This window comes from Zasmidium cellare (assembly GCF_010093935.1).
Source record: "Zasmidium cellare ATCC 36951 unplaced genomic scaffold M409scaffold_37, whole genome shotgun sequence".
Classification (NCBI taxonomy): domain Eukaryota; kingdom Fungi; phylum Ascomycota; class Dothideomycetes; order Mycosphaerellales; family Mycosphaerellaceae; genus Zasmidium; species Zasmidium cellare.
Window position 1 is genome coordinate 1 of NW_022986981.1, and position 27938 is coordinate 27938.

Sequence of the window (27938 nt, forward strand, 5' to 3'; positions counted from 1 at the left end):
AGTAGGTTAAGAGTTTGTTAAGTCTGGCCGACCCTAGAACTGCGCCCCACCCCACGTGACAAAGACTGGCATCTGATGGAGTGAGATGATTTGTGTGTCGGTTCTATCTCCCTATCTGTTCCTTCGTTTAATCCTCATACAAGCTTGTCACTTTCTTGCCGCCATTTGGCAGTTTGGCCCTTAGTACAACCCCAGGATGCACCCTTCCATCAACGCCATCATTCCAATCGGGCTGATGAGGCAACTGGTTGATGTTCATGTAGATATATCCATCTGTGCCCACACTTGCTCCATCGGGCCAGATGATTCTGGGATCCCGCACAAAAGGCTTGGTCAATCCATCACTAGGATCAAAGTAGTAGATCGCATTGTGCTCTGGCATAAGTTGATAGATCAAACCATTCGAGTCGCCCTCGAAGCCATTGCCATTTCCACCGCGTTGGCCGTGGTTCGAAACGTTTGCATGAGCGAAGACCTCCACCAACGAATCGTCGCTTGCGTTGGCTCGTAGGTTGGCCGTCGGAACGCTCCAAAGATAGTTGGTTGAGAGCGGTGAGTAGTACATCCTCTTGCCGTCTGGGGATAACTGGATTCCATCGAGACCCTCCAGTTGCCAGCCCACGGACATGCCTTTCTGGCGAAGGTAGAAGGGAATGCCCTGGTACGATGGAACATCATTCGCACCTCGAAGGACAGAGCGGTCTTGATCAAGACGTCGCCAGGACTCGCCAGTTCCAAGATCAACCATGATGAATCCTGGGCGGCCTTCATTAGAGCTGTCGACAAGGTATGCGATGCCTTCTCCTGAGGTGCCTGATAAGTTGGACTTGAAATCGAAGCGGAGATCATTGAGGTAGGAGTCGGGGTAGTGCACATCTGCAGGGAATGTGTACGTCCTGTAGACTGTGTCGTTGGACAAGTTGATAGCTACGAGTTTGGGACCACCAGGCTGGGCGTAAGGCATTGATGGTTCGCCTTTGGCATTGTGTACTGTCGGACGACCGGTGTCTAGCACCCACAGCGTCTCCGGCCGAGTCGATGTCTTCGATGTGATATAGACCGCCTGCACCGAGATCAAGCCCGTCGAGTTGCCAGATCCGAAGGGGATGCCATTCCAGGTCGAGTTGAGCTGGCTGGGAGGGAGATTCAGGCCAGCAGAAGGGTATGGCTTCTCTGCCGTTTTGTTGACGATGACTCCAAGAGTATACTCATCGTCGCCGCGCGTGTAGGTGGCGAAGATCCTTCCATCAGAGGCGACTGCGATTCCTATCGGCCATTGATCGTAGTCTGAGATTCTGTTAACTTTCAAATCCAGGTCATGATATCTGCTGTTAGTGGACGTACAATAATGAACCTCCTCGACCTCAGGCCCATAGGTCCCATTGTCAACTCTCACAATCGTCTGCGAGTGATTCTGATAGGTCACCTGCGCCAGAGCGCTGCCTGCTAGCAACAGTGCTGGTACAAAGAGAGACAACATCTTACCTGGTTGATGAACAAGTCTGTGCGACTCTGTTCTCAATGGCAAGAAGAAAAGGCATACCAATGTACGCGTTCCCAAACCCACCTTCCGTCATCATTGCAACTCAATCTGCTGCACCGCTGCTATCTCCGCGTGCCTTGCATAAGCCGGCAGTGCGGCAACAATGTGCGGTTGAAGTCAAACAGACACGTTCCCGCCATCACGATTTGGAAAGGAGGGAAGAGATGGAATCTTGAGGTCATCGCGGTGACGTCGATGCGTACAACGTTCTTATTGGTTGAGGGAGCGAGTGTGGCACGTGCGTTTTGTTGACTACACTCACTCCGAGAAAGTCTTTTCTTTCCTCTCCACCTGTATCATGACCGTCTGCCCGCTTCTTTACTGGATTTCAACCGGAAACTGATAACGACAGGGACAAGATAGGCAGGATCAATTTCGTGTTGCTGGAACTGAAGGACTCCATCTCACAACAAGCGCGAGAGACCTCAATTGACCGGATCATCTGTCCGGTATTTTGGCGCTAACAATGAGTTACAGATCTTGAAATTTCGCAAAGTCTCGTAATACTCTTCTTTGACAGACCGCAGCCGTGCAAGGGATTCAAAATGCTCTCGGGGCTCAATCTCGTAGAGAACTAAACATGATGTGACCCGAAACATCCTCCAACTCCAAGAAGTCCGTCAGCGCCTGTAGGTCAGAAGATCGAAAGCCATCGTTCCCGAGTTCCAAGCCCAAAGTCGTCCACGACTCGCATCCAAAATCTGCCATGTCATCGTCTGGAATCAGGCTGCTATCGGTTTGGGACTCTCTTGATCGAGTGCGATCGCCTGAATCGACGTTGAACCGCGTCAGCATGTCGCGAAAATAAGCCAGCTCATTCATGCGGACTCGTGCCAGCCGGTTGCCGCCCGCTATCATTGCCTGCAAAATATCGTCCGACTTCATTAAAGAATCGTTGAGGTCAAAATGTGGAGGCATAAGCTTTTGAACGAGGAAGAGGACATAAGCTGAAGAGAAAACTTGCTCGAGGTGAAAGGGCAAGAACGTCTCTGCCAAGTGATCAGTATATGCTGTGTTTGAAAAGGTGCGTCCTTACCTAGTAAATCTTCCTCCTGAAGCTTGCCAAGTGTGGAGATAATTGCCATAGCAGAATGCAGACATGCCTGCAGTAACGCAGCAGCCGGGCCTGCGAGTGCCGGTGGCCGTATCTGTTTCGACTGCGATATTTGTCCATCAAGACACTCGAGAATACACACAACAATGGGTCTGGTCGCAAGGACGACACACTACACATTCGTACGTCAGTGGAATGTTCCTCACCACTGCGGATGGGGTTTCACTGACATAGTGATGATACAGGCTCAAATGGCTCGACAATAGCGAGGACATCGCCACTGAGCTATCCATATCTTGCGACAAATCGGCCAGGGCTTTCAAGACGTCCTGTGCATCCGCAAGATAGGATCCATCCAGTGGCGATTGTACTGCGTACACAGCTACATTCATCGGTCAGCAATATTCATACCTCAGGTGTCTGTGTCCAAGTGCCCGAAACATACTGCGCATTAGCTTCGCCAATACCCTAGACAATGTGACATGGATTCCCAGGGCACTCGCTCTTGCGTCCAGTCTCTTGGTGGGTGGAATTGGCACGGTCATGTCGTGGTCCTGGATGGCCGAAGGAGCGCCCATCAGTGCGGAGATGTGCAGATCGAGCATGTACACACTCCACCACAACTCTGCACAGCGCGAAGCGAGGTGTTCAGATATCCCAGTGCCATGGAAATCTCTATGAATTCCCACAACATAGCAGAGACGTAATGCTCTCCCAATCTGTGCAATTTCTCAGTGCTGTACTATGGTGCGATGGGAAGTTACTCACAAAATCATGGGCTGTGACCCTCATGTCTATCGACTGCAGATACAACGCTGCCAAGCAGTAGACCTCGATGGCAAGAACGTTATCTTGGTCATGCGTATGGAAAGTCGGCAGGGCTGCGAATGCCTGCGCTGCGTGGACCCAGCCTTTCGGGGCGCTCGACGGTTTTGAACTAGGCAAGAATGCCTTTCCGAAAGCCAAGACGAACATCAGCTCGGCGTACGCCAATGGGGAAAGCTCAGACGTTTCACCACCGCGGTAGAAGGCATGCAATGTTTCTGTGAATGCCTGTTCATCCACGAGCCGAAAACGCTGATTCAGGTGGAACTTAACGGTGTTGAAAAGATAGATTGCATGGTCAAGAGACGGAAGGCTAGCACGGTCGAAGCATCCTCGAGGTGGCAAAGGGGGAAGATCGTACGCTGCGCCGTCGAGATTAATGGGAAGGGAATTGGCAGCGTCAGGGGCCAATGCCCTTTCGAAGTGTCTCGTTACTCGACGACTGAACGACCATGTTGATGATGGGCCCAAGTACCCTCAAGACGGGTCAGCAAGCATCATCGCTGACAGTCACACACAGGGCATACATTGTTGTCCCACCCCTCCGCTATCAGCATGAACGGTCGGCGGACTACCTGTCATGGGGTTCCTCATGAACTCATCCCCCGACTCGGACGACGAGGCAATGAAACTTCGAGGCGTCAAAGGCCTAGGGATCTGTACAGGTTTCGCGCGTAGAACTTGCGGAGACTTTCGAAGGATCGGCGGGTCAGGTGCTGGCCCGTCTTCTGAGCCCGAGCACTGTACTCGAAGTTGTCGAAGATACCGGGCCGACACTGAGACACGGCGCTCCGCCTCCGAGAATTGGCAATCGAAGCCGAGCCGCCGGCAGTGCGTACAGGGCGCATGTCCTGAGCATCGTACCTTGCGCACGCGGCAGCGCTCGCAACTATGGGCCGAGTTGCTGTTAGCCATGAGGCTGCAAACCACGGACTGGGTCCGCCGCTTTGACCGAAGCTGCTGGTGACACTCACGCTTTTGTGACCCGCCTATTGGCAGAAGAGCCTAGCGGACTCGACGGATCCATGGGAAGGGGTCCACTTGTTGAACAACACGGCGTGCAGCGACACGACGGCACGCAAGGACACGGCCATTATTATCAAGTACCAGCAAAACTACCCAACTATGTGCCCCTATCAGAGTTTACCCCACAATCCTCGTATCTCCAGATATGCCACGAAGAGGCAATCTTCCCAGGAAAATTCCACGAATCAAAAACTTTGGCAGGAGCTGGTACGGACGGCAATCATTGCCGACTCCTCAATTACAGTATCTGGACAGCACTGCTCAACCGAGCTTCAGCTCAAGCAACGATAAGCTGGCAGGAGCCCGAGGACTACTGTAGCGCCCCTGACACCGCCTCCTCCACCTCTTGATCAGCTCGACGCAGGACAACTGAGTGGGGGCAACTGCCGACTGTGGACAGTATTCGGCGTCCCTTTCGTCGAATAGCTAGGATTCTCTAGGATCGACACCTTTCCCGTCGCAACATCGAGACCGTGTTGGCTGCGGTTAAAGATTGCAAAGGCTGCCTCCGGTTGGAAATCTGGGATATTTGTGTCAGCTCAGATTCCATGGGAAGGAGACAGCATATCTTACAAGGAACCTCATGCCCACTCTCCCACACTCTCGTAAACGAGAATTTCCCATATTGTCTTGTCTCTCCATACTCCTTCCCGTTCACTACCAACTTCGTGTACCCAGCATCCTTGAACGCTGCTTTGGCGGATGTAGAGATGTCTTCTCCGCCTTGCCAATTGCAGATATAATCTAGACGTACAAAGTCAGTGATAGAGAAGTAAGCAGGGAAGACACCTTCTTACCAGCATCGCCATAGACTAGAGAAATTTGAATGTCGTAGCCAAGAAGCTCTTGGAGGTCATCGATGTAGCCAACGGCGAAATCGCCGGAGAGGGAGAATGCGGTGTAGATCAGGTTGGACGAGGTGTAGTTTAGGTCGGTGCCAATGGCTTGTTGGACAGAGGCTTGGTTTAAGTAGTCCTAACCAAGATCAGTATCAGGTCTTTGTCCAAAGGGCGGCAGGCCTCACCCTCCATTGAGCTGGGGGAACGTCTTTGCCATTGCAGGCTCTCTGTCCATCGTCAGTCCTGCTGTTAAACATAGGTTCGAGAACTACATACGATGTCGTACACGCCGCGATTACCACCGAATGTGTAGTAAAGATCTTCAACGTCATTCTGGCAGATATACTGCGCCGCTGCACAGCCACTGCTCTTGACAATGGAGTCTTTGGTCAGATACGCACAATAGTCCTGGGCCTGCTGACAGCCTCCGTCTCTGTACATGTTGAACTTGCCATGGTCGTAGATTGTATCGTTGATCAACTTCAACCCCTAGGTGTTCTTCTGAGTGAATTCTAACAGATGCTTTGTTTGGATCTGCTCGTCGATGATTCCGTTGACGATACCGAAAGACTTGAAGTTCAATTTTCGTCCAGGGGAGGTCGAAGTGAGTTTCTGGTTCTGCTCGTAGAAATAGGATGCGAATGCAGGACCCCAATGTCCGCCAAAAGACTCTGCCCAGAGACTGAAATCAGTCGACGCAACTTGCTTGTCGAATTGAGACAAGGCGCCGTAGAAGCCTTGTAGGAGCTCCCAGCAGGCCACTGCGGCGAGTTTGCTGGTGTCGAGCTTGGTGGGGTCGATGATAGAGTATCTTCCTGTAGCCTCGCCGGCTTCTGCTGGAGAGACGTCGAGGTAGGTCGGGTCCAGATAGCCGACCTTGGTGCTACTATAGGAGAAGCCTGCCGCAGCTTCATTAGTAGCGTAACTGATGTCAAGAGCCATTGTTTCTCACCTGTTCCAACGGGTTGCGAAAGAAATAACAAATTCGACGAGTTCGACCATGATACGGCCCTCTTCTGTGTCTTCAAATGCTCGTCCACATAACAAGGCCCAATTTCCTCAAATGCCCCAATTAGCGAATCTGATCCAGGACCTCCATTCAACCAAAGAGTCAGAGGATCTTAGCTGGGGTCGCTTCGAAGAACCAGAAAAAAACGTGGACATCTTGGCCGATGTCGATGTAGCCACTATAGGAGTTGACTCCTGGCGTAGTTTCGCAAACGCCATGCTTTCCAGGTTCTTTGTAACGGATTGTGGCACCTGATGGAGATTTAATTGTCGTGAAATTTTGGACTGGTGCTGGTGCTTGTCGTGCGTTGATGACTCCTGCATGAGCAAACGGGAAGGCTACCAAGAGAGCAGCTGGGATGAAAGGGGCGAGATGCATGCTTAATCGCACTACTTCGAGCAAAGTACAGTTTATCCCATTATTATATGATTTCTCCAGAACGAGTTCGGGTGTTGGTGCAGGCACGGATGCGTGGTCCAATGATCTGCATGAATGGAAAGTAACAAGAATACTGACGAACGGTCCTTCGGACGGATGCAACGTCCGCACTTGCGACCCAAATCGCGGAAAGAGTAGAGGACTCGGATTGAAACTGCAGCTGGTGGTTGCGTCTGCGCAAACGTTAAAACACCGGAAAATTGTGCGATTGGAGCTTTACTGGCAATTCCTGGCGGTCATGATTTTGCGATGGTACAAACATGGATCAAAACGAGCTGGCCTCTCGCAAGACACCTCGGACGTGTTCAAAAAGTTCCAGCATCAGAGGCATATCTAGATTCTACTATGCGTTCGCTACTCCTCACCAGTGTAGTCTCGCTTGCTGGACGTTTCTGCTTTGCCAATGGCGAGAAGATCACTTTCACGTCACCCAGAAACCCCGTCTTGGGAGATGGGTCCTATTATTCGGCAGATCCAGGCCCAATCGTGGATAACAACACCCTCTACATCATCTCGGGCCAAGACTCTGCTCCACCTAACGACAACGACTTTATCATCAACGACTGGTTCCTATTCAGCAGCTCAGATCCCAAACCTGCAGGCGCCCAGTGGACTCTTCGAACGGAGTTTCTGAAACCTCACGATGTCTTTGGCTGGGCCATGACTCGAGGTGCCTACGCATCGCAAATTATTAAAGGTCCTGACGGGCGTTTCTACGTGTACTGTCCGGTCATGCAAGCAAATACGACGGATGAAGATCCTTTTGGCATCGGTGTCGCTGTTGCAGACAGCATTCAGGGACCATACAAAGATATACATCCGAGCGGACCCATTGTGTCTCAGAGCCACCCAGCACCTGGAAATAACATCGAGAACATCGATCTCACCGTCTATGTGGATGGTGATGGCAAAGTCTACATGTACTGGGGCACCTTTGGCAGCCTAAAGGGGGTTCAACTAAAAAGCGACATGAAGACGTTTGCTTCTGACGTGGTCGACGTTACAACATTGACCGGTTTCTTCGAAGCTGCTTGGTTGACCAAGCGCAAAGACACCTATTACATGCTGTATGCCGACAATAGTGCTGGACCAGACTCTGGCTGTACTCCCACAGTATATCATGCTTGCATCGGATACGGTACCGCCAGCAGCCCCTTGGGACCATGGACGTATCAGGGCGTCATTCTCGGTATAGTCTCCTCCACGACATCTCATTCTGGGGTCGTTCCATATGGTGACAAATGGCTCTTTGTTTACCACACCACCGATGCGGTGAACGGAGGCAACTTCCGTCGCAGTCTGGCTATCGACTACATGGAGTTTGACGATACCAAGACTCCTCCCAGGATCAAGCCCATAACTCAAACCCATCGCCCAGCTTCTTTGCCTCCACCAACTTATGCACGCCAGCAGTTCGCCAAGGCCACCAGCGATCCTGTTTGCGCCATTCAGTACTGGATCGATTCTTTGCACGATCTCAAAACCCCCGTCAACCCTCTCCCACCTGAGTACTGGAGCTCCTACAATAGCGCTGACAGCCAGGTGAAGAGCATCATCACGTATTCTTGGAACACAACAATAGCTCTGAATGGAACTTCCATGGCCTTCTTCGCAGACCATGACGCAGGCGCGGTTGACGGCGTGGCGCCACCCACCCAGTGGTGGGTGGAGTATAAGACCTCGAACGGATCCTGGAGCCGTGTCCAGAACCTAACCAGTTATCTGACAGCAGTCAGCGATACACCTGTTATCACCTATTTCAAGGAGGTGAAGACAGAAGGTCTACGTGCGACGCTATATGCGCCAACAAATGGGACTTCGACTGCAGGCATCGGTATCAAGGAGTGGGCTGCGCTCTCCCCACAGCTCTCTTCTTGGTGACTGATTTGAAGAATACACAAAATTTTGATGAGATCAGGAGAGCATCGCCGGCGAATTAATGCCTTTGAAGCATGATGGAAGGCAAATTCCTTAATAGATCCGTGAATGATCTGCTGACAACGACCTTCTGTCTTCCTACGTCCTTGATCCCCTCTGACGGTTCTTGGCATGCCTTCACAAGAACCCTCTGTCAGACGAGTTCTAGGTTCACGAACAAGGGGTGGAGCATTGCATACCGTCAGCAAAGTCTTTCGCTCTGCTGCATCAGGCTGCGGTATGGATTGGTGATCATAAAAATCAAGTGGACGGACAATGTCCTGCTCACACGACGCGTGAGCATTGCTCATGCAAGACTTACTCCAATACAATGACGATGATTTCCCTTGGAAACGTCATCTTTACCTTGACATCTGCTCTGACAGCACCCGTCAAGCAAAACTCTCGGAAAGAGAGAGTGCAACAAGTGCGGATGCCTGATCCGAGCTGCTCTCATGCGGTGCCAATCTCTTCCCATGCCTGTGTTCAGCGATCCTTCAGCGGTGGTCTGCAAGCTGATAGTAAGAGAGCAATACAACACATGGATTATCACCGGAATGCGACAGAATCAAAGAGGGACAGATCAGATACCGGAGTTTTCTGGTGGAAATTCCGCCGTCGCCATTTTGGCCATGTTCTTCCGTGCTTGGCTGTGCAGGCTGTGGCACAGTTTGTTTCGGCCTTATCGGAACAGTTGTCACCTGCAGATACGAGGATGCTCGCTGCTATTGGCGACAATTTTGTGCAGAGGCGGATACATAATCCGAGCAGCGATCACGCGCCGCTCGCGTGTCGTCCACGTTTATGACCGTTTCCCAGGAACGTCACCGTTATCACATATAGCCCGAATTACACCCAATACCGGTTCAGCTCTCTGACCATTCTTGACGCCGAAGTCATGTTCACCGAAATGGATTCGACGCCTGCAAAGGCCGAGGTTTCCGTACCAAGTCATGACGACAAAGAATACGGCACGGGAAGTGTACAGCCGGTTGTCGTCGACGAAGAAAAGCAACGTCCTTTGGCTCGACGCTTGCAAGGACGGCATATGCAGATGATTGCTCTAGGTGGATATCTTTGGCTTTCACTCTTGATACCACGCTGACCTCCCCCACCGGTGGATCGATCGGCGCAGGTCTCTTCGTGAGCAGTGGAAGTGCCTTGTCCACAGGCGGCCCGGCAGCACTGGTTAGTCTCATGCCTGCTCGAGAACGACACGTTGGCCAGTACTTATTCTTGACAGCTTATCGGATACATCCTCATCGGATCCATGATGTGCTGTACGGTACAGTCACTCGGCGAGCTTGCGATCATGTATCCGGTCAATGGGGCATTTTATGAGTATGCCGTGCGGTTCATCGACCCAGCATGGTAAATGCCCTTTCTGATGCGTTTCAAAAGCCGGTAGACTGATTGCCAACACAGGGGCTTTGCCATGGGCTGGGAATATTCCCTCGGCTGGATGATCACACTGCCCTACGAGCTCACGGCTGCTAGCATTACCATCGCCTTTTGGAACGACAAGATCGATTCCGCAGTATGGGTCGGTGTTTTCCTCGCAGCCCTTCTCTTAATTCAAGTTTTTGGTGTGCGAGGATATGGCGAAGGTAAAAAGAGAAAACACAGAAGCGTATTGTGTCGTCTGCTGATCTCGTGTCTCTTAGTGGAGTTTATCCTGGCCATGGTAAAAGTTATCCCCTGCATCGGCTTCATCATTCTTGGTATCATCATCGATTGCGGCGGCGTGCCAACCGACACGCGCGGCTACATTGGTGGCAGATATTGGCAAGACCCTGGAGCGTTTAGGAATGGGTTTCAGGGGTTCTGTTCTGTGTTCGTGACTGCAGGTTCGTGAAGTGCTATAATGATAACCAATTACAGTCATCACCGTCTCGGTCCTCTCTGTCGCCAACTCTTGTACTTACGGCTCTACTCGCGTGTTACAAGCGCTGGCACAGAGCGGCAGGGCGCCTAAATGCTTCGCTTTCGTCGATCGATCCGGTCGTCCAGTCTGGTGCATTGCACTGCAAATTGCTTTTGGATTCCTTGCATTCTTGAGCGAGGCATCCACTGGCTCGACAGTCCTGGGTTGGTTTCTGGCGGTGACTTCGCTCTCTGGTCAATTTGCCTATGCAAGCGCCTGTCTGGCTCACATTCGGTTCCGTCACGCGTGGAAGCAACAGGGACGGAGCCTGAGCGACATTACCTGGCGCTCTCCCCTGGGAGTTTGGGGCTCTTACTGGGCACTGTTTATTATCTTCATCTCGGTGGTGGCCACTTTAGGAATTGGATGCGCTGTGAGTTTGATCTCTGGCACTGCTTAACTATGTTTCTCACTAACACGGAATTTCTAGCCCATCGGATCATCCATAAGCGCCAACTCTTTCTTCCAGAATTGGCTTGCTCTGATCATCACCATAATGTTGTTCGTATTTTGGAAAGTTTGGACTAAGCAATACTTCAAGTTCGGAGTGGACCTTGACGCCGTCGATCTTGACTATGGTCGACGAATAGAGACAGAGGACGATCGTGTCTCTGTCGAGGCTTTGAAAAATCGGCCTTGGTGGAAGAAGGTACTGAATACTCTCTTCTGAGCGTCCCAGGGATGTGCCAGCTAGTTATAGAGGCTCGATGTAGCTGTTGCTTGTTCTGTTTCAGATCGTGTGAACGAGTTAGTGTCAGAGACCCCTAGGGTGACCAAGGCTATGAAACGATGAGACGTGAACCCTCGCAAATTTGCACAAAGTTTGCCTGCTTCCAGTATGTTGCTCAACATCCGAGAGAGCTCGATTGTTTATATAATATGTTCCTAGCCATGTAGCACCGGAAACTGTGCGATGTGCAACTTCGCACAAGCGTAAGGTACCAGCTTCGTAACAAATGTAGGACCTTGCGCCAAAGCGTTTGCATCTATCTTGCTAGGATCCATAGCCGTGCCATTCTCCACGGGCCAATTAATCTCTTGGGCCGTGACTTCAAGATGTGTCGCCTTCGTTCCTGATGACCACACCGACATTTCTGATGAACCCGGGCACTCCATCTCCCTCTCAGAGACTCTGATGGGCTGAGAGATGTCAATGGCGATTCCCCAGTGTCCTGTTGGTAGCAGATCATGGTCGCGCACTTTGGTCATGTAAGCCTCCTTGCTGTTACTATCCACTTCGCGGCAGTCGGAAACTTGGTCTTTGCAGTCGCGCGGCATTCTGGTCGTTTGACGAAAATCAATGGGATATGCGTACAGCAGAGGACCCCGATAAACGTTTACAGTGCCATCGTCCCGAGTATGGATTTGTACTTCCGCCCTCAGGAACACCTGGATGCGGAAATCTGTTGCAGTCGGCACATCAATGCGAAGTTGACCTGCTGTGGCATCATCGACGGTGGTACTTCTACTGTGAAAGATCACAGTTGGCTTGTCTTTGCACCAACCTGGCACTCTCACTGCCAGTGTGAAGTCTTTCGTACTTGTGATGGTGTAGTTTAGGACAAGTGGATCGAAAGGATACGTCGTCTCACAAGTGATGGTGCGATCTGGTAGCCTCAGTTGCCCTGCGACAAGTACTGCATGGAGGATCATGTCTTTCGAGTCGTCCTTTGCGGATACAAATGTGTTCATCGCTAGCTTCGGGAATGCGGTTGGATGGTTCACGGTGCAACAAGGCTGGATCGAGAAGTCAGCTCAAACATTGTTCTTGTGCACTGGGGATACGACCACACTTACAAACTCCGGCTCAAGCCCGTAGACATGTGCGTATCGACAAACATCATAGAACGGTGTTTTTTCGCCATCCTTGGGTTGCAGCTCGCAAGCCCAAGGTTGATTTATTTGCGTGATGTACTGGTGGCTCCACCAATCCTCGGAGACTCCAGCAGGAAAGGCATTGAAAGCGGCCAATTCGAGCTTATCGGCGAAGTGTACATCTCCAAAAAAAATTGTAGAGGTAAGCCAACGAAAACATGAGCTCGACAGTGCAGCAGACCTCTACTCCTCGTTGAGGTGAAAGGCCACCGACGTACTCGTCGCTTGTGAAGGAACCTGACGCCGTCCCAAGAAATTTGAGTACCATTGACACGGCTTGTGTGGTCTGACGCCAGAGTGATTCGGATGGGTGCATCCGATATAGTTCGGCAGGATATCTAAGACCTGCAAGTGTTAGTCGGATGTGTGACACTGCAGTATGTAATTCATGAGGTACCTTGGGCAACGTTGACTCCATGTTGCATCTTCGTAGCTCGTCCATCACCATGGCGTACCGGTGGCTTCTTCGGGAAGCGATCCTCCTTGAAGAAGTCAGTCCAAGCTCGATCCACCCGCTTCGCTCCTTCCCACAACATTTCCATTATCTCTGAGATCATCCGGCGATCGCGCTCTGAGTTAACTGCGTCGTACAACCATTGCAGATTCAGCGGGAGCTCGTGAGCACGAACGACCCCGAACCACTGCGGATCGAAGACATCGTCATCGCCTGGCAGGTATCCGGCGAGCTTATCCGATAGCATAGAATGGACCAGTCTCACGAATCGAAGTATTGCCGCCATGATTCTCTCATGCTGAGAAGCATCCGCGAGAGCGTGATTAATCAGTCCTTGGAGGAGGAGACATCGAGCCCATATTCCACGAGTCTGCTTCGTAGTTTCAGGCCCGAGCCAACCATCTTGAGCCTGATGTTCCAGTGTATAGTGGAGGAAGTGATTGGCCTGATCCATTATTCGGGTTCGAAGCTTGGCAGATGATGTCTCATCGATGTTGTAGGCCAAGGGCACGATGTAATTGTACCAATAAGGCGCGGCCTCATTGAGTGCTGTGTATTCCCAATCGCCGCCAAGCCACGTGCTTCGATGCACGAAGCGATAGAAAGAGAACAGATGGCCGCCTAGTCCTTTCGCACTCAGCTGGATCTCGCGCTCAATCCATCCAAGCGGCCGCAAGGAGCCCAATGGGTACTGCTCGTGAGTGAAAGGGACCAGCCTGTGCCGGTGCGAAGACATTGGTGATCACAATAAGCGAGAAGCTTAGTGCACTGCACAGAGTTCAGTTCCGATGAAGATGGACTTTCAATACACAAGCGGCGGCATTCAAAGGCGACCACGGAGCTTTCTGCGTTCAGAAGACTGTAGCTCTTTTCTGTGCGGAATGCTTGTCCGAGAACTATGCAGATAGCGTTTGCGACGAGAGCCCCAAGAAATCCCGTATCCGGGCGGATATATGATCCTAGCGTCGGCACCCTCACAGCCTTGCGAACATGATACTCGGACCGCGGCATACTACTCCGTAGATGCAGGAATGAGTATCATTGACAACGAGAACGCTGAACTCCATGTCGAAGCACTAATATATGTATGTCGTCCTGTTTATCTGCTTGTTTAGGCATCTGATCAAGAAATGCCCAGGATGACCGAAAGAAGTCCGTTCTTTTGGCTCTTGCTTGCTTTGAGTGTCTCCTTGGTTTCTAGCAGTGCGCTGATACGTACGGCCAAAACGACTTCCATTACAGAGGTGAACATCACCCTGCCGGTCGACCATTTCACTAAAACAGACACTCGAGTCTTCAACAACCGATACTGGTACAATGACAAGTACTACAAGCGAGGCGGCCCAGTCGTCATCTTCGATCTAGGAGAAGCCGGTGTCACTCCAGACACAGTCGCGGCAGCTATTGGAGGGAGCGACGACATCTATTCACCTGTCCTCGAAATTGCAAAGTCACATTCCGGACTTGCGCTCGTATGGGAACATCGCTACTATGGGGCAAGTCAACCCTGTCCTGTAAACGACAAATACGTCGCCAACGTCGATCCCCGATGCTCATACCAATATCTCACTGTCGACCAGGCTCTTGAAGATGTTGTCTACACTTCAAAGCACCCAAATTTCCCGGGCTATAGCCAGGCTGAACTTGATGCGTTGTCTTCTGGAAAGACGCCCTGGATCTTTGTGGGTGGATCGTACGCTGGTGCGCGTGCTGCGTGGATTCGGGTTCGCAGCCCAGAAGCGATTTACGCCTCGTGGTCAAGCTCGGCAACGGTGGCCCCGTTGGTGGATGGTTCGAGCTACTTCAATACCCAGGCTCGAACCTTGCCATCAAATTGCTCTGCCGATGTCAATGCCGCACTCCAGTATATTGACAGTGTTCTTGGAGGCAACGATAACGCTTCCGTTAGCGACATGCAGATTCGACTTGCCACGACCAACAATGCCATCAATAGTGGCTTCAATGTTAACACCAGCAGCCAAGCGGATGCCAACAGCCTAAGCAAATCTGATCTGGTGAGCGGACTGATCAGGGCCTATCTCGGAGACTTCCAATATGACGGACCAAGTAGCAAGTTCTGTGATCATTTGGAATCGTTCAACATCAAAAGTAGCCCGGAAACTGCGGACATTCATACCGTACTGCAGAACGGTGGCGATGGCGTCGCGAGCGACAAGGGGTTGATAGGAAGCGGGAATAGCGCACGGTCGGTAGCAAATGCCTACATGTGGGCTTGCGTCGCCCAGAAGCAGCCTATTCTTGGATCCAACTCATCGTCCACGGCAGCAGAGAACGTCAAGGATAACATGTTCAAGAATATAGAACCTGCAGATTCATCGGCCGACTTTAACTTTGGCTGGACGGTAGTCACTGAAACAGGCGGTTTCCAGAGCTGGTCTCCAGAGTACGCCGAATTACAAAAGGGCAAAGTCGTGCTCTCTCGCTTCGCCGATCAAGCGACATTAAGAGACGGCTACATCTCTTCTTTCGCTGGTGTCAATACGAGCTTGATCCCAGCTACTCCTCGGGTTGATCATGTGCTCAAGTACGGCGGGTGGAACATGACCCCGAGCAATGTTATGTTCACGGTTGGAGAGTACGATCCCTGGCGGCCATTCACGGTTTTGGGAGTAGACCAGGAGATCGGAGCACCGCTTCGTACAGCCACAAAGGATGTTCCAAAGTGTGACGTGGCGCCTGCCCAGTCAGAGGTGTTCGGTCTAGTATATCCTAACGCTGCTCATGTGAGCGATGGCACGATTTCACAAAGCGCCTTGGAGCCAGATTCTCCGCCTGCTGTTGGTTTCGACTTGTTCCATGCGGCTCTAAAGGAGTGGCTACCGTGTTTCGGTACATAGCTGCCAATAGCAGGCACCCATTTTTATTAACAGTGCTGATGGCAAGATTATTACCATTTGATGCAACAATGTGAATACTAATCCCCAAGCTGCAGTCCCCGGGGCCAGGGTTTGTAGCAAGACTTCGTTGTTTCGGAGGTGTATTGTCACTTGCTCTGGTGTTCTGAAGTGCGATGCTGGCACTGTTGAGTTGTGCGATCTATCTTTACCCGTTCTATCTGTAGTTAACCTAGCTTGGTGGTCGGGAAATTGTGTGTCTAGTTTACAGAGCAAAAGCATGCGTTTCCAAGTGGTTAAGGTACGCATGCCATCGCTGCGCCGGAAAGCTCTACAAGGCTATCCTGATATTAGAAGCAATGCTTGGACACCAGCTTGATTCATCGCAAACAGGTAGCACGAACCCGGAATTGGAGTTCCTGAGTCCACCGGCAACTGAATCTTGAAATCAGCCATGTTCAGAGTGAGTTATGTTGGAGAAATCGAAATTGGTGTGTATTTGTAAAGTAAGTGGCGCTTTAAATGCGGACCAGCAAAGCTATGAGGGTCTAATAATTCATGCTGATCAATAATAGAGTGGATCCAACGGAGGCTGTCTCGCTGTGATCACGAGAGACATCCCCAGAAATTCAGTAGTCCCGATAATTTCTTCAGTCTTCGGTCCTCGTATTTGGTGATTCGGCAGATGTTGTATAGGAAGCCATCGTCAAAGAAGAAGCCGACTGCCTCTGCAGGAACAAGACGTAGACCAGCATAGTAATGAAGAGAGCGGTGCACAAACGAGAGAGCAGGATTGATCATGCTAAACGAAGACGGTCGCTCAATCACCTTCATTCCTTGTCCGTCGACTGTCCCGGCGCGAATGGCTGATGTTGTTACACTGTCCTGGAACACTGTAATCACTTCCAGTCAACGCGAGGCGCTGTCCTTTATTGTCGTGTGCCAGGTCATCTAGAAAGGCATTAGAACAAATGCCACAATACAGTCTACTGTTGGCCAGATCTGCAGAAGCGTTTACACCGTCAAAATATTCGAACCCGTGTTCGCAGGTGGGATTTCTTCAGCTCGGTTTGGCTGATCATACGAAAAGATGGGTCCCTTAGTCGTCAGGCGTGGTGAGACCGATGCCTGCACCGCTAGCAACACAATCCCGTGTCTTGGGTCGGGATAAACGGTTCAGATTGCTAATTAATGATGATTAGAATAATGTTTCCTAGTCTGGGAAAAATTCTGACATCAGTGAGAGAACGCGACATTACATCTGTCGAATGAAGGAAAAGCATAGTCCGTCCGAAAGTGAGATTGTAGAGTGACGGTTTCGCTTCTATTTTCACTCAAATCAAGTATACAGGGAAAGTGTAGTGCTGGACACTGGCCGCTCTTCCTCGAATTATAACATGGTCTCAGGGACTGCGTAAAGATAATTACCAGTGTTGATCGACTTGAGTAGAGGTCGCTGGTACGCATCATGGCGAAGCGCAAGTTTCGTTCGTGGCTCCATGGGATCGTGGTATATCTATTGAATGACGAGCGCAGATCCACGAAATACAATATTTCCAAACTCGAAGGCGCTTATCATTCAACTATTTGATGTGCGGAATACATGCGTCCAATCCTCACTGTTATGCTGTGATCAAATCATAGGCCACTTCCCTTTTCACCTGTATCTCCTGCTAGCCCCGATCTTGCTCCGTCTCGTTCAAGTGAATGTAAATTCGTGAATCTTGGCGGAGTTCAACTTCCAGGTCTTTCCACCATCGGGGGTGTAAAAGTCCGTGACATCCGCATTGTTGTACCCAAACGTGTCTCCGTAATTTGGATCAGCAATATCCATTGTCAGAACAGTATCAATCCACTCTGCGAGAAATTAGTACACACGGACTTAGCTGTCATTGCTTTCCATACCATGAGCTGGAACAGTACCACAGTCAGTAGCGGCGCATTCAACGGCGGAGCCAAATCCTCCAGCATGCCCAGAATCTACGCGGCGACGTCAGTCTGCAGTAATCGCGCACAGTATTGTTGTTATGCTCATACCAGTGCTCAACTGGGACACTTGGTCGCCGTTTAGATACGCGTACTGATCGTACTGCGCAGTGTCATCGTTGTAAACGTCTTGGAGGGTCTCAGTCGGTTCCGTCGGTAGAATAGCGTGTCATTCGCAAAGTCTCACATTTCATTAGGAAATGGTCGCCGGCCTTGAAGCGGCTTTCCGATCCCGCGGGTTGGTCGCCAGACGCCTTAAGGGTGTACGTATAGCCGCACCACTCATCTTCTGCCTTGATATCTTGGCAGATCGAACCGCTTGCGAGTCGTGTCAGCCTGGTTTAACTCGTAAGAATCATCCCAAACACTCAAACCCTTACCCGTTTCCTGGAATTCTTTCGCAAATGGCCTGGACTAGATCACCATTGGAAGTGCCCATGCCAACCCAGAGAGACGTATCCCCCGCGAAGGGAAGGTTTCCCGAGGGAACGACCAGAGTGCTCGTGGCTTCGCGAATAAAGCTTACATTCGCAACGGGCCCGGAAGAGAAGGCAGGGCCGAAAGCGGCAAGTGCCACATCGCCAGCGGCAACGAGCGTGAAAAAAGTGGGACGCGCCAAGACATAAATAAAGCTAGCCTCGATGTAATGAGGCTTTAGATGGGTTGGTCGACTTCGCCAGGAGGAGGGTTGTTATTTATGCATCGCAGCTGAGTCGATGCTCCCTTGGAGGTGCAATGTATTCAACAGTCAAACGTTAGGCATTGGTGGACAAATTGAGCATGAGATTACTTTGCCGTGATCGCATTTCTTTTGCGAAAAGGCAATCTAGCTGAAACTCTACGTTTTCCTGCAATTGCGGATACATTGTCCGAGATTCCACTGATATTCGACCGATAGACCATCCTTCGGGGTCTGCACTGGACAATTGTTGCACCGCCCGAGATACAAGGGGTACTGTGGATAAATACCTGATCTTGCTGATTTCATGCCCCGCACATGAAGTAACACTAGGCTTTGCACAATTTGGGTCTTGTGATCAGCTAAAACATGTATTGCTAATTCGCTACGAAACCAGGAGAGACCAAGATTATCAAGTCGGGAAGATGCCATTTCCACCAATACACGACTTTACGTACGCGAAGGTCACCATCACCATCTACTACGAATCCGATGCTCTCTTGTGCTTCATCGCCGGGCCAGATCATGCTCATCATCCGAAGCACGTTCGCATAACGTCCTGGAATTTGATCCGTGTGTCCGCACGTAGTTTTCTCAAAGCCAGCTCTGACCGAACCATTGCTGTCATGATGATGCTAATACATGGCAATCTGTCATCCTGTGCTTTGAGACGTGGCGATTGTTTGGCTTAACCCCAGCAGCGCGGGTTGTCGCAAGGCTACGCAGTATAGCTACCCTTGACTTGCTACTAGTTAGCTTATATGGATCTGGTATGTACATAGGAAGACATATTGACTGGTGAGAGAAATCGATGACATGCGAGACAAGCAAAGTGAAATCCAGGCGACGAAGAGGTCTCTGAAGACTGCGACTGCCATTTGCGAATGTTGAATAAGACACCTGATGCTGATGAGCGGCCATTTTGAATTCGAAAATTTCCTGATAGCCTCTTGGTCTTTGAAGGCACCCGTACAAGACTCTGAACGTGGCTTTAGACAGAATATTCTGCTCCTTTGATGTCAGCCTGCACTGCATTCTCAGTCTCGTCAGTCGGGTATCCAGAAGTCATCACTCCTTCGTAGAACGTCCCCTCAGCGCCCAGGCTGTTATCACCACCAATCCCAAGAATGATAGCACCTTCTTTGCTCATCGGGTTGTAGCCATCCGCCGACCTGGGACCACTATAGTACGTCGAAAGAGACCCGGATGTTGGGTCACCGCCACGCAACGCCCAGTGGTTTGCTTCGCCCTTGACAATGGCGGTCACAAACCGAGAGTCAATTGAAGGGTCAGTCTGATACTGTGCAATTTCTTGCCCCGAGAAGACACCATTTTCAAGGTCTGCCATGATCCATGGTCCACTACCTGCACCAGAGCCCCAGCCTGTGCTGGTGCCGAAGTAGATGGCTTCCATATGGCCATTACCGGTATCGTCATTGCTAGTCTCGGCGTTGCCGTAATCGAAACAACAACCATCGTTGTAGTGTGTGCCATCGAGGACTGCGTACATGCCCTCGGGTTGATCTCCAGTGGCCACACCATTCGTTTGGTCGTTGCGATAGCCCATGCCCGGCGCGATGTATACGCCATACACTTTTTGACCTTGGATCTTTATAGGTGCAGCTGTCGCATTGGCTTGGAGGTCATAGCCGTCTCCGCCGTCCCCATAACCATTGCCACCTGGAGGTGCATGACTGAGGTGATTGCTATGGCCAGACTGGTCGTAAATGATCGTGATGACGCATTCATCTCCATCGCAGAAGGAGTCTTGGTCAGTGGAGTTGGCGATGCCCCCATTTGCGACAGGATCGATATCATGTGTCTTTCCGTTACCGTGCCGCTGAACTTGGTAGAGAGGGCCAGCGTAATTGGAGTAGAGTGCTCGAGTAGTGCTGTGGGCAGCCACACAAGGAGTTTGGCCAGAAGAGTACAGGTCGCAAGGCCCAGCCCGAACGATAGGGGCAGCTATGGCGATGACGCTAATAAGCAGCTGGAGAGACATGTTGCAGTTTGAGGTTGAATTTTCTTGAGCGGTTGGCCGATATTGGTACTGAGAATGAATGACAACAGACCTTCGTGATTGGATCAGGCCATCTTATACGCGCAGGCCGTGGTCAAGATACCAGTCCATGCTGCCGCAGCCTTTCAGTGCCGGGGTTCTCTACACCGCTACATTCCAAGAATGTGCAATCTGAGGAATGTGGACTGCTAGGGTTTTCTAGATTGACGATCCGGAGGTCGAAGAATTTTTTCTATCGGCATTCTTCCTAGAAAGAGCAGTTCCAGATACGGGTGAATACGGGTAAACGGAATATTTCTAGTCTGTAAGTACGGTCGTCGTCCCCTAGTGCAAGCTAGCAACTGCACCACGAGGAATCTAGTATACAACAGTTCACAAATGAGGGCGCCGGTGCCGACACATTCGTGAAGACTGGGTAAAGTCAGCACAAGTCACAGGCCTTCTCGGCCATCCAGCCTGGATCCCTCACGATGCAGTGGTTATGAAAATGATGACGAAAGGACGTCTGTCCAGTCTCGTGCTGGATAAAATGTGGTTGACGAGCCAGATCCGACGCCCCATGGGGAAGTGGGTTGCCCGCAACGCCTCCCACGGCGCCTCCCTCAGTCGCCTCCCAAAACGCATCCCACAACGCCCCCCCGATATGGGGTCCCCAGCTCGATTGCTGTGTGGAGCGACCCACTTCCAGGTGCGGTCGTCACAAATGTCCGACTGGTGGAAAGACTCATGTCAAGACTGGTGCAAAAGCCGGTGCAAAGATTGGGCATGCGCGTACGTGATGCCCTCGAGCTAAAGGCAGTGCAGTGTCTCGCTTAGTATGTAGCTACGTTCTACCTCGTCAAAGGTTCGCGATGCCAGAAACGCTGCATCAGACGGTCCTTGGTCTAATCTCACCACCTTAACTGCTATCATCTGTCCTAGTCATCAGAATTGACTGAAGACGTGCAAGCCAGCCTAGGACAGCAAGAGTCATTGACTTCTTATTACGCTGTATTTCGATGATTCTCTCAGCCCAAACGCCAGACGCTGTCGAGGGTCGACAAGCTCCTAGTGGCAGTGGAATTGCGAGACTGCGAAGCAATCCTCTGGTTATATTGATTTGTTATGGAAAATGAGCGTGTTTTTCTGGCGTTTCGAAGCTCGACACAAACCCCAAAGCGCTCCATTGGTCGCATGCAGGGAAATCGAACTCCATTCCGTTGGACCTTACCGCCGTTGGCTTGAACAACGCTTTGAGATCCCGGTCTTCCAGCCTCACGATAACTCCACGCATGCTGTGTCGATTGCAAATTCAGCACTGTTATCAGCATACTGGGTCGGAAATGGAGTCTGGATATGGCGAACTTTGTCAGTATATTGGTTGCTGTTCAACCTGATAAGCTCGGAATGGCCATCCGCCTCTCGAGTGTTCGGAAGGATTCTTCCACGAATACACTTCATGCTGAAATTTCAATACCCTCGGTGCTCAGATAAGGGAGTTGATCATTGCAATTCCACGCCACGTGCGTTGGCTAATTATGGATGCGATGCTCGTATTTGGGAAATTTGGTCATCACAGATAAGAGCGCTGTAGCACCAGAGAGTCGCCGTCCATATATTCAAGAGGATTGTCATGTGGTCTTCAGCCTTTGGAGTTCGTCAAGTGTTGCAATACGACACCTCCTCCTTGCTGGGGGCTCTCTACGGCTGACCGTTGCACAGCGCTAGCATATAACGATGACGCTCCATTCATTGATGGCCGCTGCCCTTGCAGTCTGTAGTGTTTTGCGATGCGTGCTAGCTGTGCCTCGCGTCCAGGCTACATCTCCTGCAGACGTGCAGCGGATCACGAGGAAGCCGTTCGATGGAACCATTACCGCAAGATCCACAGCACAGAAGACAGCCACTATGTTTCCCACGGATTTGTATCCCTTTACGTTGTAAATTTTTACTAACGACCCTGTTAGAGTACGTAGTAGATTCTGCTCACTTCCCAAATATCGATTTCGATTTTGGCGAAAGCTATGCTGGACTCATGCCTTTGCAGCAGAAAACGAAGACAAACAATACTCAGGAAGTCCTGTAGAGGAAGAGACTTGTCTCAAGAACCTTCCAGCCCTGAGACCCCAGCACGCCTTATCTCGGTGCACGCCGTTGCTCCAGATCGTCTGGAAGTTACGTGGAGCACTTGCATTTGCTTCGATATGAATACAGCATTTTCCTTCTCTCCCAATTCTAACTGCTGTTCTTCAGGGACATGTTTTTTTGGTATTTCCCAACTCCGAACCCCGCTGGCAAGGACGATGTTGTCATTTGGTTCAACGGTGGACCGGGATGCTCTTCCATGGAAGGCAGCGATTTTTAGCCCCGTACATCGAACCGCGTTGCTGATAGTACTTCGCCATAGGGTTTCTTCAAGAGAACGGTCCAATATCATGGCGGCCTGGAGTGTTTGACCCTGTTCCAAATCCCTGGTCGTGGCACAAACTGGCGAATGTCATCTGGTAAGCAACCACCCGTATTCATTGAGATTCTGGTACTTACCATCATTGCAGGGTCAAGTATCCGGTTGGCACAGGTTTTAGCAGCGGCCCAGTGACCGCCAAAGACAACAACGATGCAGCTCAACAATTCCTCCAATTCTGGGAAAACTTCTTGGATACATTTGACCTTCACTACAAGAACATCTACATTACGGGAGAGAGTTACACCGGCGTGCATGTCCCCTATTTTGGTGCGGCCATGTTGGAGAAGAACAACACCAAGCTGTTCAACGTGAAAGGCGCACTCTATTACGATCCTGTTCTACCGTACTCGGACACTCTCGGGTTGGATCACGCCGCCTTACCAGCTTTCCAGAGATATTGGACCAACGTACTCGCATTTCCTCAGGGTGCGATCGACAAAATCGACGAAGACAACCACAGATGCAGGCTCGATGCTTACCTGAACAAATACTTGAGCTATCCTCCGCCAGGCAGACCCTGGCCCAAAGTCAAAATCAGCGGCTGCGATGCCGTGGCTGACTTTGATAGCATTGCCTCGGTAATCAACCCTTGCTTCAACCCATACCATGTACTCGACTATTGCCCAGTTCTTTGGGACGTTTTGGGGTTTCCGGGTGCTGTTTCGTATACGCCGAACGGTGCGACAGTTTTTTTCAATCAACCCGCAGTCCGTCAATCAATCCACGTACCGATTGACTATCCTTCGTGGAGCGAGTGCCAAGGACCGGTTTTCATCGACAACAGCGATCACTACAATGGACCAGAACATGAGGCTCGACTGCGCACCCTCATTGAGCGTACGAATAACGTGATGGTGGGATCGGGACTTGCAGACTATGTCATCCAGCCGAACGTGACTGCTCTCGGTATTCAGTACTTACGATGGAATGGCAAACAAGGATTCCAGACTGCTCCTACGCAGAAACTGGTCTTGCCTGCGGGTTATAGTCCAGATACCGACATCCCGGGTTGGGCTGGTGGGAATGAGCAAGGCACGTTCCACACTGAAAGAGGCTTCACCCACTCTACCGTGTACCTCTCTGGCCATATGATTCCGCAGTATACTCCTTCTGTGGCCTTTCGACACCTAGAATTCGTACTAGGCAGGATTGCGTCGCTTGGCGACGCAGCTCCGTACTCCGTCAATATCTCGAGCACAGTGAGCTGACCGTTTTGAACGCGTTGCATAAGAATGCTCTATCATTTGACAAACCATCAGAGAGCACGCATTGTGCGTGATACAAGAGGTCGGATGTCGTGTTGGCTTAAGTCGGGAGAATCTGCAGAGCCTGGTGCCAAGAAGAAAGTAGCCAATAAGAAAGTAGGGTGTACACACAGCCTTGCTTTTGCTCAATTCTCTGATGTGATCGTTACGTGACTTCATTGCATGAGAAAAGTCGAAACGAGGCGACTTCTGGTTCCGTTTCTTGGTTCAGAAGTTGACATTCTGCAGATAGACATGTAGGAACGGAAGCAAGTCAAGTAGAGACAGCTACCCGACAGAAGCATACAATTCCGAAGACAGCGGATCCTACCACTCTTGCGTGTCTTTTCTTGCTGTGTGGCCTATATGCGGAGCTAGGTGGATACATGAAACTGGAGTTTGTAGCGCACTGAACAAGAGTGGGGATAATAAGCCCCGGTTCGCATCGACTGGAAGATATTCCCGAGAAAAGATTAGTCCAAGTATTATGGAGGCGCAGTTGTCAAATTTACGTTGTGGATAAAGTGACCATCTTGTGAATGCCGACGAAAAGTCAGATAATGTGAGGTGTCACTGGCTTAGATAGCGCTATCGAGGCCGGGGACCTGGAGAGGCTGAAGTTGCAGGGGTGCATGTGATCTTTCATTCCTGTTGTGGGAGCCCGGTTTGCAGCTCATCCCATCGAGCCCGACGTCAAGCCACTGCGCGCCCACTTGCCGTATTGCGGTGTCTTGGAGAGTTTACAGTAGCCTCATTTCCGCCTCTGTGTCCGTCCTGTGCTCCGTCCGATCGTCATTTACCCGTATGACGCCGCTGGATCATCGGGTTCTCCAGCCCTGCTTGTTGCGCGCAAGTATTCACAATTGGTGGGAAAAGATCATGATCGCTGGGGATCGTCAAAGGGAGCTGAGTTCGTCGGATCACCCTCCCGAGCGCTTTCTTCGACACTCGGCGACTAATATCCGACGGACCAGGCGAAGGCGGATCTTGATTAAAGGCATGAAGGCGACATGTTTGTACATTGACGTTTTGTAGACACGATGATGCTCTTGGCATATCTTGTAGTGCTTCAAGCCGCTGCAGTCGCAGTCTCGCAAAAGACCTTCTCTACAGTCAATTGGAACGGGCAGCTTGACGCAGAATCGGGTGTTCTCCAATCTTTGAAACCAAAATCGGACTCATCCTACGATTTCAGTCCTCTCGACTACTATCATTTCCGCCGCGGCAACGGCAATTACCATACTGGTGATGTAGCCTTGCGCTGGAGAGTCGCCGGCCAATCTGGCTGGAACGATTTCAACACTGCCGCAAATCGTTCTAACGGACGTCTGAACACAACTCCGCAAGGGGCTTTCTACACTCGGAGTTCAAGTCCGCTACAGGGAAATCAGGAGCATATTTCAAGATCGTACGAGATTGGGGACAGATTCAAGGAGACCTGGCTCTGAACGTCACCGTCGTCAATCCTTCGGCCTCGCAGTCTATCGAGCTGGGTAGCTTTGGGTTTCCTATCGAGTTCAACAACATCTTTCTCAACCGAACCGCGGATGAGGTCACAGCCAAATGTAGTCTCGTCGACCCATATGTTGGGCTACATGCTGGTTATGCGCAAGTTACAAGATTAACAGGAACGGGACCAAATCTCATAATTACACCCTTGGGCTTGGATACGAAGTTCGAAGCGTGGCGGTTCTTGGACGAATTCGAAGGGGCCCCTCTCTACTATCGTGAAACAACGTTTGAAGGATTGTATTCCCTCGAAGTCCTCTCGAAGGCCTACGCAGAGAACGAGTGGAACAGTACCCAACCGTGGAATATTCCAACATCCATGACACTTGCTGCAAACAAGTCTGTCACCTTTGGCCTCCGATTCTCATCGACCCAAAACCTGTATGACATCGAAGCAACTGTATCATCTGTCGGACGGTCGGTGGCTGTAGGCATTCCTGGCTACGTTCTACCCCAAGACATTAACGGGCAATTGTTCCTCAAGCACAACGCCGCCTTGAAATCTATCTCTGTTGAGCCTCAGGGTGTTCTTCAAATTGAGTCCTCAGGGACCAGGAACCAATGGAATGCATATGCAGTATCCGCCGGATCATCTGCTTTTGGCCGTGCACGTGTGACGGTGGTTTACACAGATGGTCTTACCCAAACCATTCACTACACCGTCACCGACACCTCAATTAATACTGCCAACAAGATGGCCAGCTTCTTTACAGAAAAGTCGTGGTACACAGATACATCCGACCCTTTCAAGCGCGCCTACTCAATTATTTCCTACGACTACGAAGCCGGAGCTCAAGTCCTACAAGACGATAGAGTTTGGATCGCAGGTATTGCAGATGAAGCTGGCTCCGTCTATGAAGCTATCGCTTTCAAGACTTCGGTTCACCCGAATCCAGCACAGGTGGAGAAACTTGAGCAAATGGCCCTTACCTCGATATGGGGTCAACTACAGGAGAAAGATGGTGAGACTAAGTACGGCGTGAAGAGAAGCTTGTTCTTCTACGAGCCAAATGCCGTTCCAGGGTTCAAGTACACCATTGACTCGGGTTGGGATAAAGCCGCCGCATTCTCGGTGTGGAGAGCTTACGATTATGTCCACGTTTCAGCACTGTACTATTCTTTGTACCGAGCCAACATTGCCTCGCCCGGTATCCTAACGAAAAAGCCCGCTTTATGGTACTTGGAGCAAGCGTACCATACCGCGATGGCTTCGCAGGCGAAGTACAAGAATGGAACTGATGTTACGGCGTACGCAGACACTGGACTGATGGGTGAGACTATGTGGACGCATATACTCACGGACTTGAAGATAGAAGGCAAGACGGCCGAATATAACAATATGTCCGCCACGATGAAAGCTAGACAGCATGTCTGGTCTACCCAATCAAGCCCTTTCGGAAGTGAGATGGCTTGGGACTCGACTGGCCAGGAGCCTATCTACTCGTGGTCGAGGTATGTTATAAAGCAGTCATTTGCTCAATGACATCCTAGACGGGTACTAATATTTTGCCCTTTTTCAGATACTTCAACGACACGGCAACTATTGACAAGACCTTGAACTCCATTCGTGGGTATATGCCTACCGTACCTCATTGGGGCTGGAATGGCAACGCCCGCCGCTACCTGGGACTTTGTCTACGGAGGCAAGATTCGCCAAATTGAGCGTATGATACATCACTACGGCTCTGGCGCAAACTCCGTCCCGCTCCTCGACTCATACAAATACAACAAAGAGCCTTCCAGTGCCGCAGCTCTCTACGATTTGCGAGTTGGGTATGGCGGCCACATGGGTACGCTAAGCAATGTGAACCAAGACGGCTTCGCTGCGACAGCTTTCCATTCTATGCCAGATCTGCTGAAATGGGATGGGTATTCGGGAGACTACGGTCCAAACTACATGGGTCATATTCATGGAGCATGTTCGTTCTTGGTACAGCACCCGGAGTTTGGATGGCTAGCATTTGGGGGCAACATCCAGACCTCCGGTTCCTCGGTGACGATGTTTCCAAAGGACTCTGTGCAGCGATGCACCTACATCGCCGCACTGGGACTGGAGGTCAGAATCGACAGCGGCAGGATCAGTAATGTCAACTTCGACTCAGCCTCGAACACGGCTTCTCTTGACATCGAGACTGCTGATTCGAGCGCTTCCACGGCGACAAACATGACATACCAGGATACACTTGGAAAGAACGTGGTGTTGAACACGGGAGGACTAGACACCAACGTGAGAGGTCATCAGATCCCCTTCGGACAAAAGATACAATTCTCTCTTGGTCCAGCGCATTACTAGTT

The 27938-nt window shown here is 50.9% G+C and overlaps 11 protein-coding genes across 11 annotated transcripts; 5 read left to right on the plus strand and 6 right to left on the minus strand.

Moving 5' to 3' along the window:
• Positions 1-127: 127 nt before the first annotated feature.
• Positions 128-1480, minus strand: M409DRAFT_69272 (uncharacterized protein; the record flags this gene model as incomplete). The annotated part of the gene is made up of 2 exons (XM_033818210.1): positions 128-1287; positions 1345-1480. The coding sequence occupies 2 exons, from the start codon at positions 1478-1480 to the stop codon at positions 128-130; spliced, it is 1296 nt and encodes a 431-aa protein (XP_033662914.1).
• Positions 1481-2101: 621 nt separating this feature from the next.
• On the minus strand, positions 2102-4337 carry M409DRAFT_58488 (uncharacterized protein; the record flags this gene model as incomplete). The annotated part of the gene is made up of 8 exons (XM_033813925.1): positions 2102-2532; positions 2580-2700; positions 2740-2769; positions 2828-2979; positions 3043-3316; positions 3366-3898; positions 3950-4163; positions 4287-4337. The coding sequence occupies 8 exons, from the start codon at positions 4335-4337 to the stop codon at positions 2102-2104; spliced, it is 1806 nt and encodes a 601-aa protein (XP_033662915.1).
• Positions 4338-4798: 461 nt separating this feature from the next.
• M409DRAFT_69273 (uncharacterized protein) lies at positions 4799-6674 on the minus strand (the record flags this gene model as incomplete). The annotated part of the gene is made up of 8 exons (XM_033818211.1): positions 4799-4968; positions 5022-5192; positions 5246-5423; positions 5473-5514; positions 5564-5776; positions 5846-6186; positions 6240-6407; positions 6476-6674. The coding sequence occupies 8 exons, from the start codon at positions 6672-6674 to the stop codon at positions 4799-4801; spliced, it is 1482 nt and encodes a 493-aa protein (XP_033662916.1).
• A 405-nt stretch (positions 6675-7079) lies between these two features.
• Positions 7080-8615, plus strand: M409DRAFT_69274 (glycoside hydrolase family 43 protein; the record flags this gene model as incomplete). The annotated part of the gene is made up of 1 exon (XM_033818212.1): positions 7080-8615. The coding sequence occupies one exon, from the start codon at positions 7080-7082 to the stop codon at positions 8613-8615; it is 1536 nt and encodes a 511-aa protein (XP_033662917.1).
• Positions 8616-8982: 367 nt separating this feature from the next.
• On the plus strand, positions 8983-11318 carry M409DRAFT_58491 (uncharacterized protein; the record flags this gene model as incomplete). The annotated part of the gene is made up of 9 exons (XM_033813926.1): positions 8983-9320; positions 9471-9718; positions 9787-9839; positions 9895-10022; positions 10077-10258; positions 10316-10498; positions 10533-10948; positions 11006-11224; positions 11310-11318. The coding sequence occupies 9 exons, from the start codon at positions 8983-8985 to the stop codon at positions 11316-11318; spliced, it is 1776 nt and encodes a 591-aa protein (XP_033662918.1).
• Positions 11319-11460: 142 nt separating this feature from the next.
• Positions 11461-13640, minus strand: M409DRAFT_58492 (uncharacterized protein; the record flags this gene model as incomplete). The annotated part of the gene is made up of 4 exons (XM_033813927.1): positions 11461-12312; positions 12373-12572; positions 12669-12788; positions 12848-13640. The coding sequence occupies 4 exons, from the start codon at positions 13638-13640 to the stop codon at positions 11461-11463; spliced, it is 1965 nt and encodes a 654-aa protein (XP_033662919.1).
• Positions 13641-14043: 403 nt separating this feature from the next.
• Positions 14044-15762, plus strand: M409DRAFT_27411 (uncharacterized protein; the record flags this gene model as incomplete). The annotated part of the gene is made up of 1 exon (XM_033808559.1): positions 14044-15762. One exon carries the CDS (start codon positions 14044-14046, stop codon positions 15760-15762), a length of 1719 nt encoding a protein of 572 aa, XP_033662920.1.
• Positions 15763-17458: 1696 nt separating this feature from the next.
• M409DRAFT_27412 (uncharacterized protein) lies at positions 17459-18184 on the minus strand (the record flags this gene model as incomplete). Its single annotated transcript, XM_033808560.1, has 5 exons — positions 17459-17616; positions 17665-17739; positions 17797-17874; positions 17933-18063; positions 18126-18184. 5 exons carry the CDS (start codon positions 18182-18184, stop codon positions 17459-17461), a joined length of 501 nt encoding a protein of 166 aa, XP_033662921.1.
• Positions 18185-19415: 1231 nt separating this feature from the next.
• On the minus strand, positions 19416-20426 carry M409DRAFT_69275 (glycoside hydrolase family 54 protein; the record flags this gene model as incomplete). The annotated part of the gene is made up of 1 exon (XM_033818213.1): positions 19416-20426. The coding sequence occupies one exon, from the start codon at positions 20424-20426 to the stop codon at positions 19416-19418; it is 1011 nt and encodes a 336-aa protein (XP_033662922.1).
• Positions 20427-22680: 2254 nt separating this feature from the next.
• Positions 22681-24098, plus strand: M409DRAFT_27414 (uncharacterized protein; the record flags this gene model as incomplete). Its single annotated transcript, XM_033808561.1, has 3 exons — positions 22681-22747; positions 22831-22927; positions 22979-24098. The coding sequence occupies 3 exons, from the start codon at positions 22681-22683 to the stop codon at positions 24096-24098; spliced, it is 1284 nt and encodes a 427-aa protein (XP_033662923.1).
• A 1076-nt stretch (positions 24099-25174) lies between these two features.
• Positions 25175-27936, plus strand: M409DRAFT_69277 (uncharacterized protein; the record flags this gene model as incomplete). The annotated part of the gene is made up of 5 exons (XM_033818214.1): positions 25175-25460; positions 25517-27095; positions 27164-27227; positions 27292-27636; positions 27667-27936. The coding sequence occupies 5 exons, from the start codon at positions 25175-25177 to the stop codon at positions 27934-27936; spliced, it is 2544 nt and encodes an 847-aa protein (XP_033662924.1).
• Positions 27937-27938: the final 2 nt, after the last annotated feature.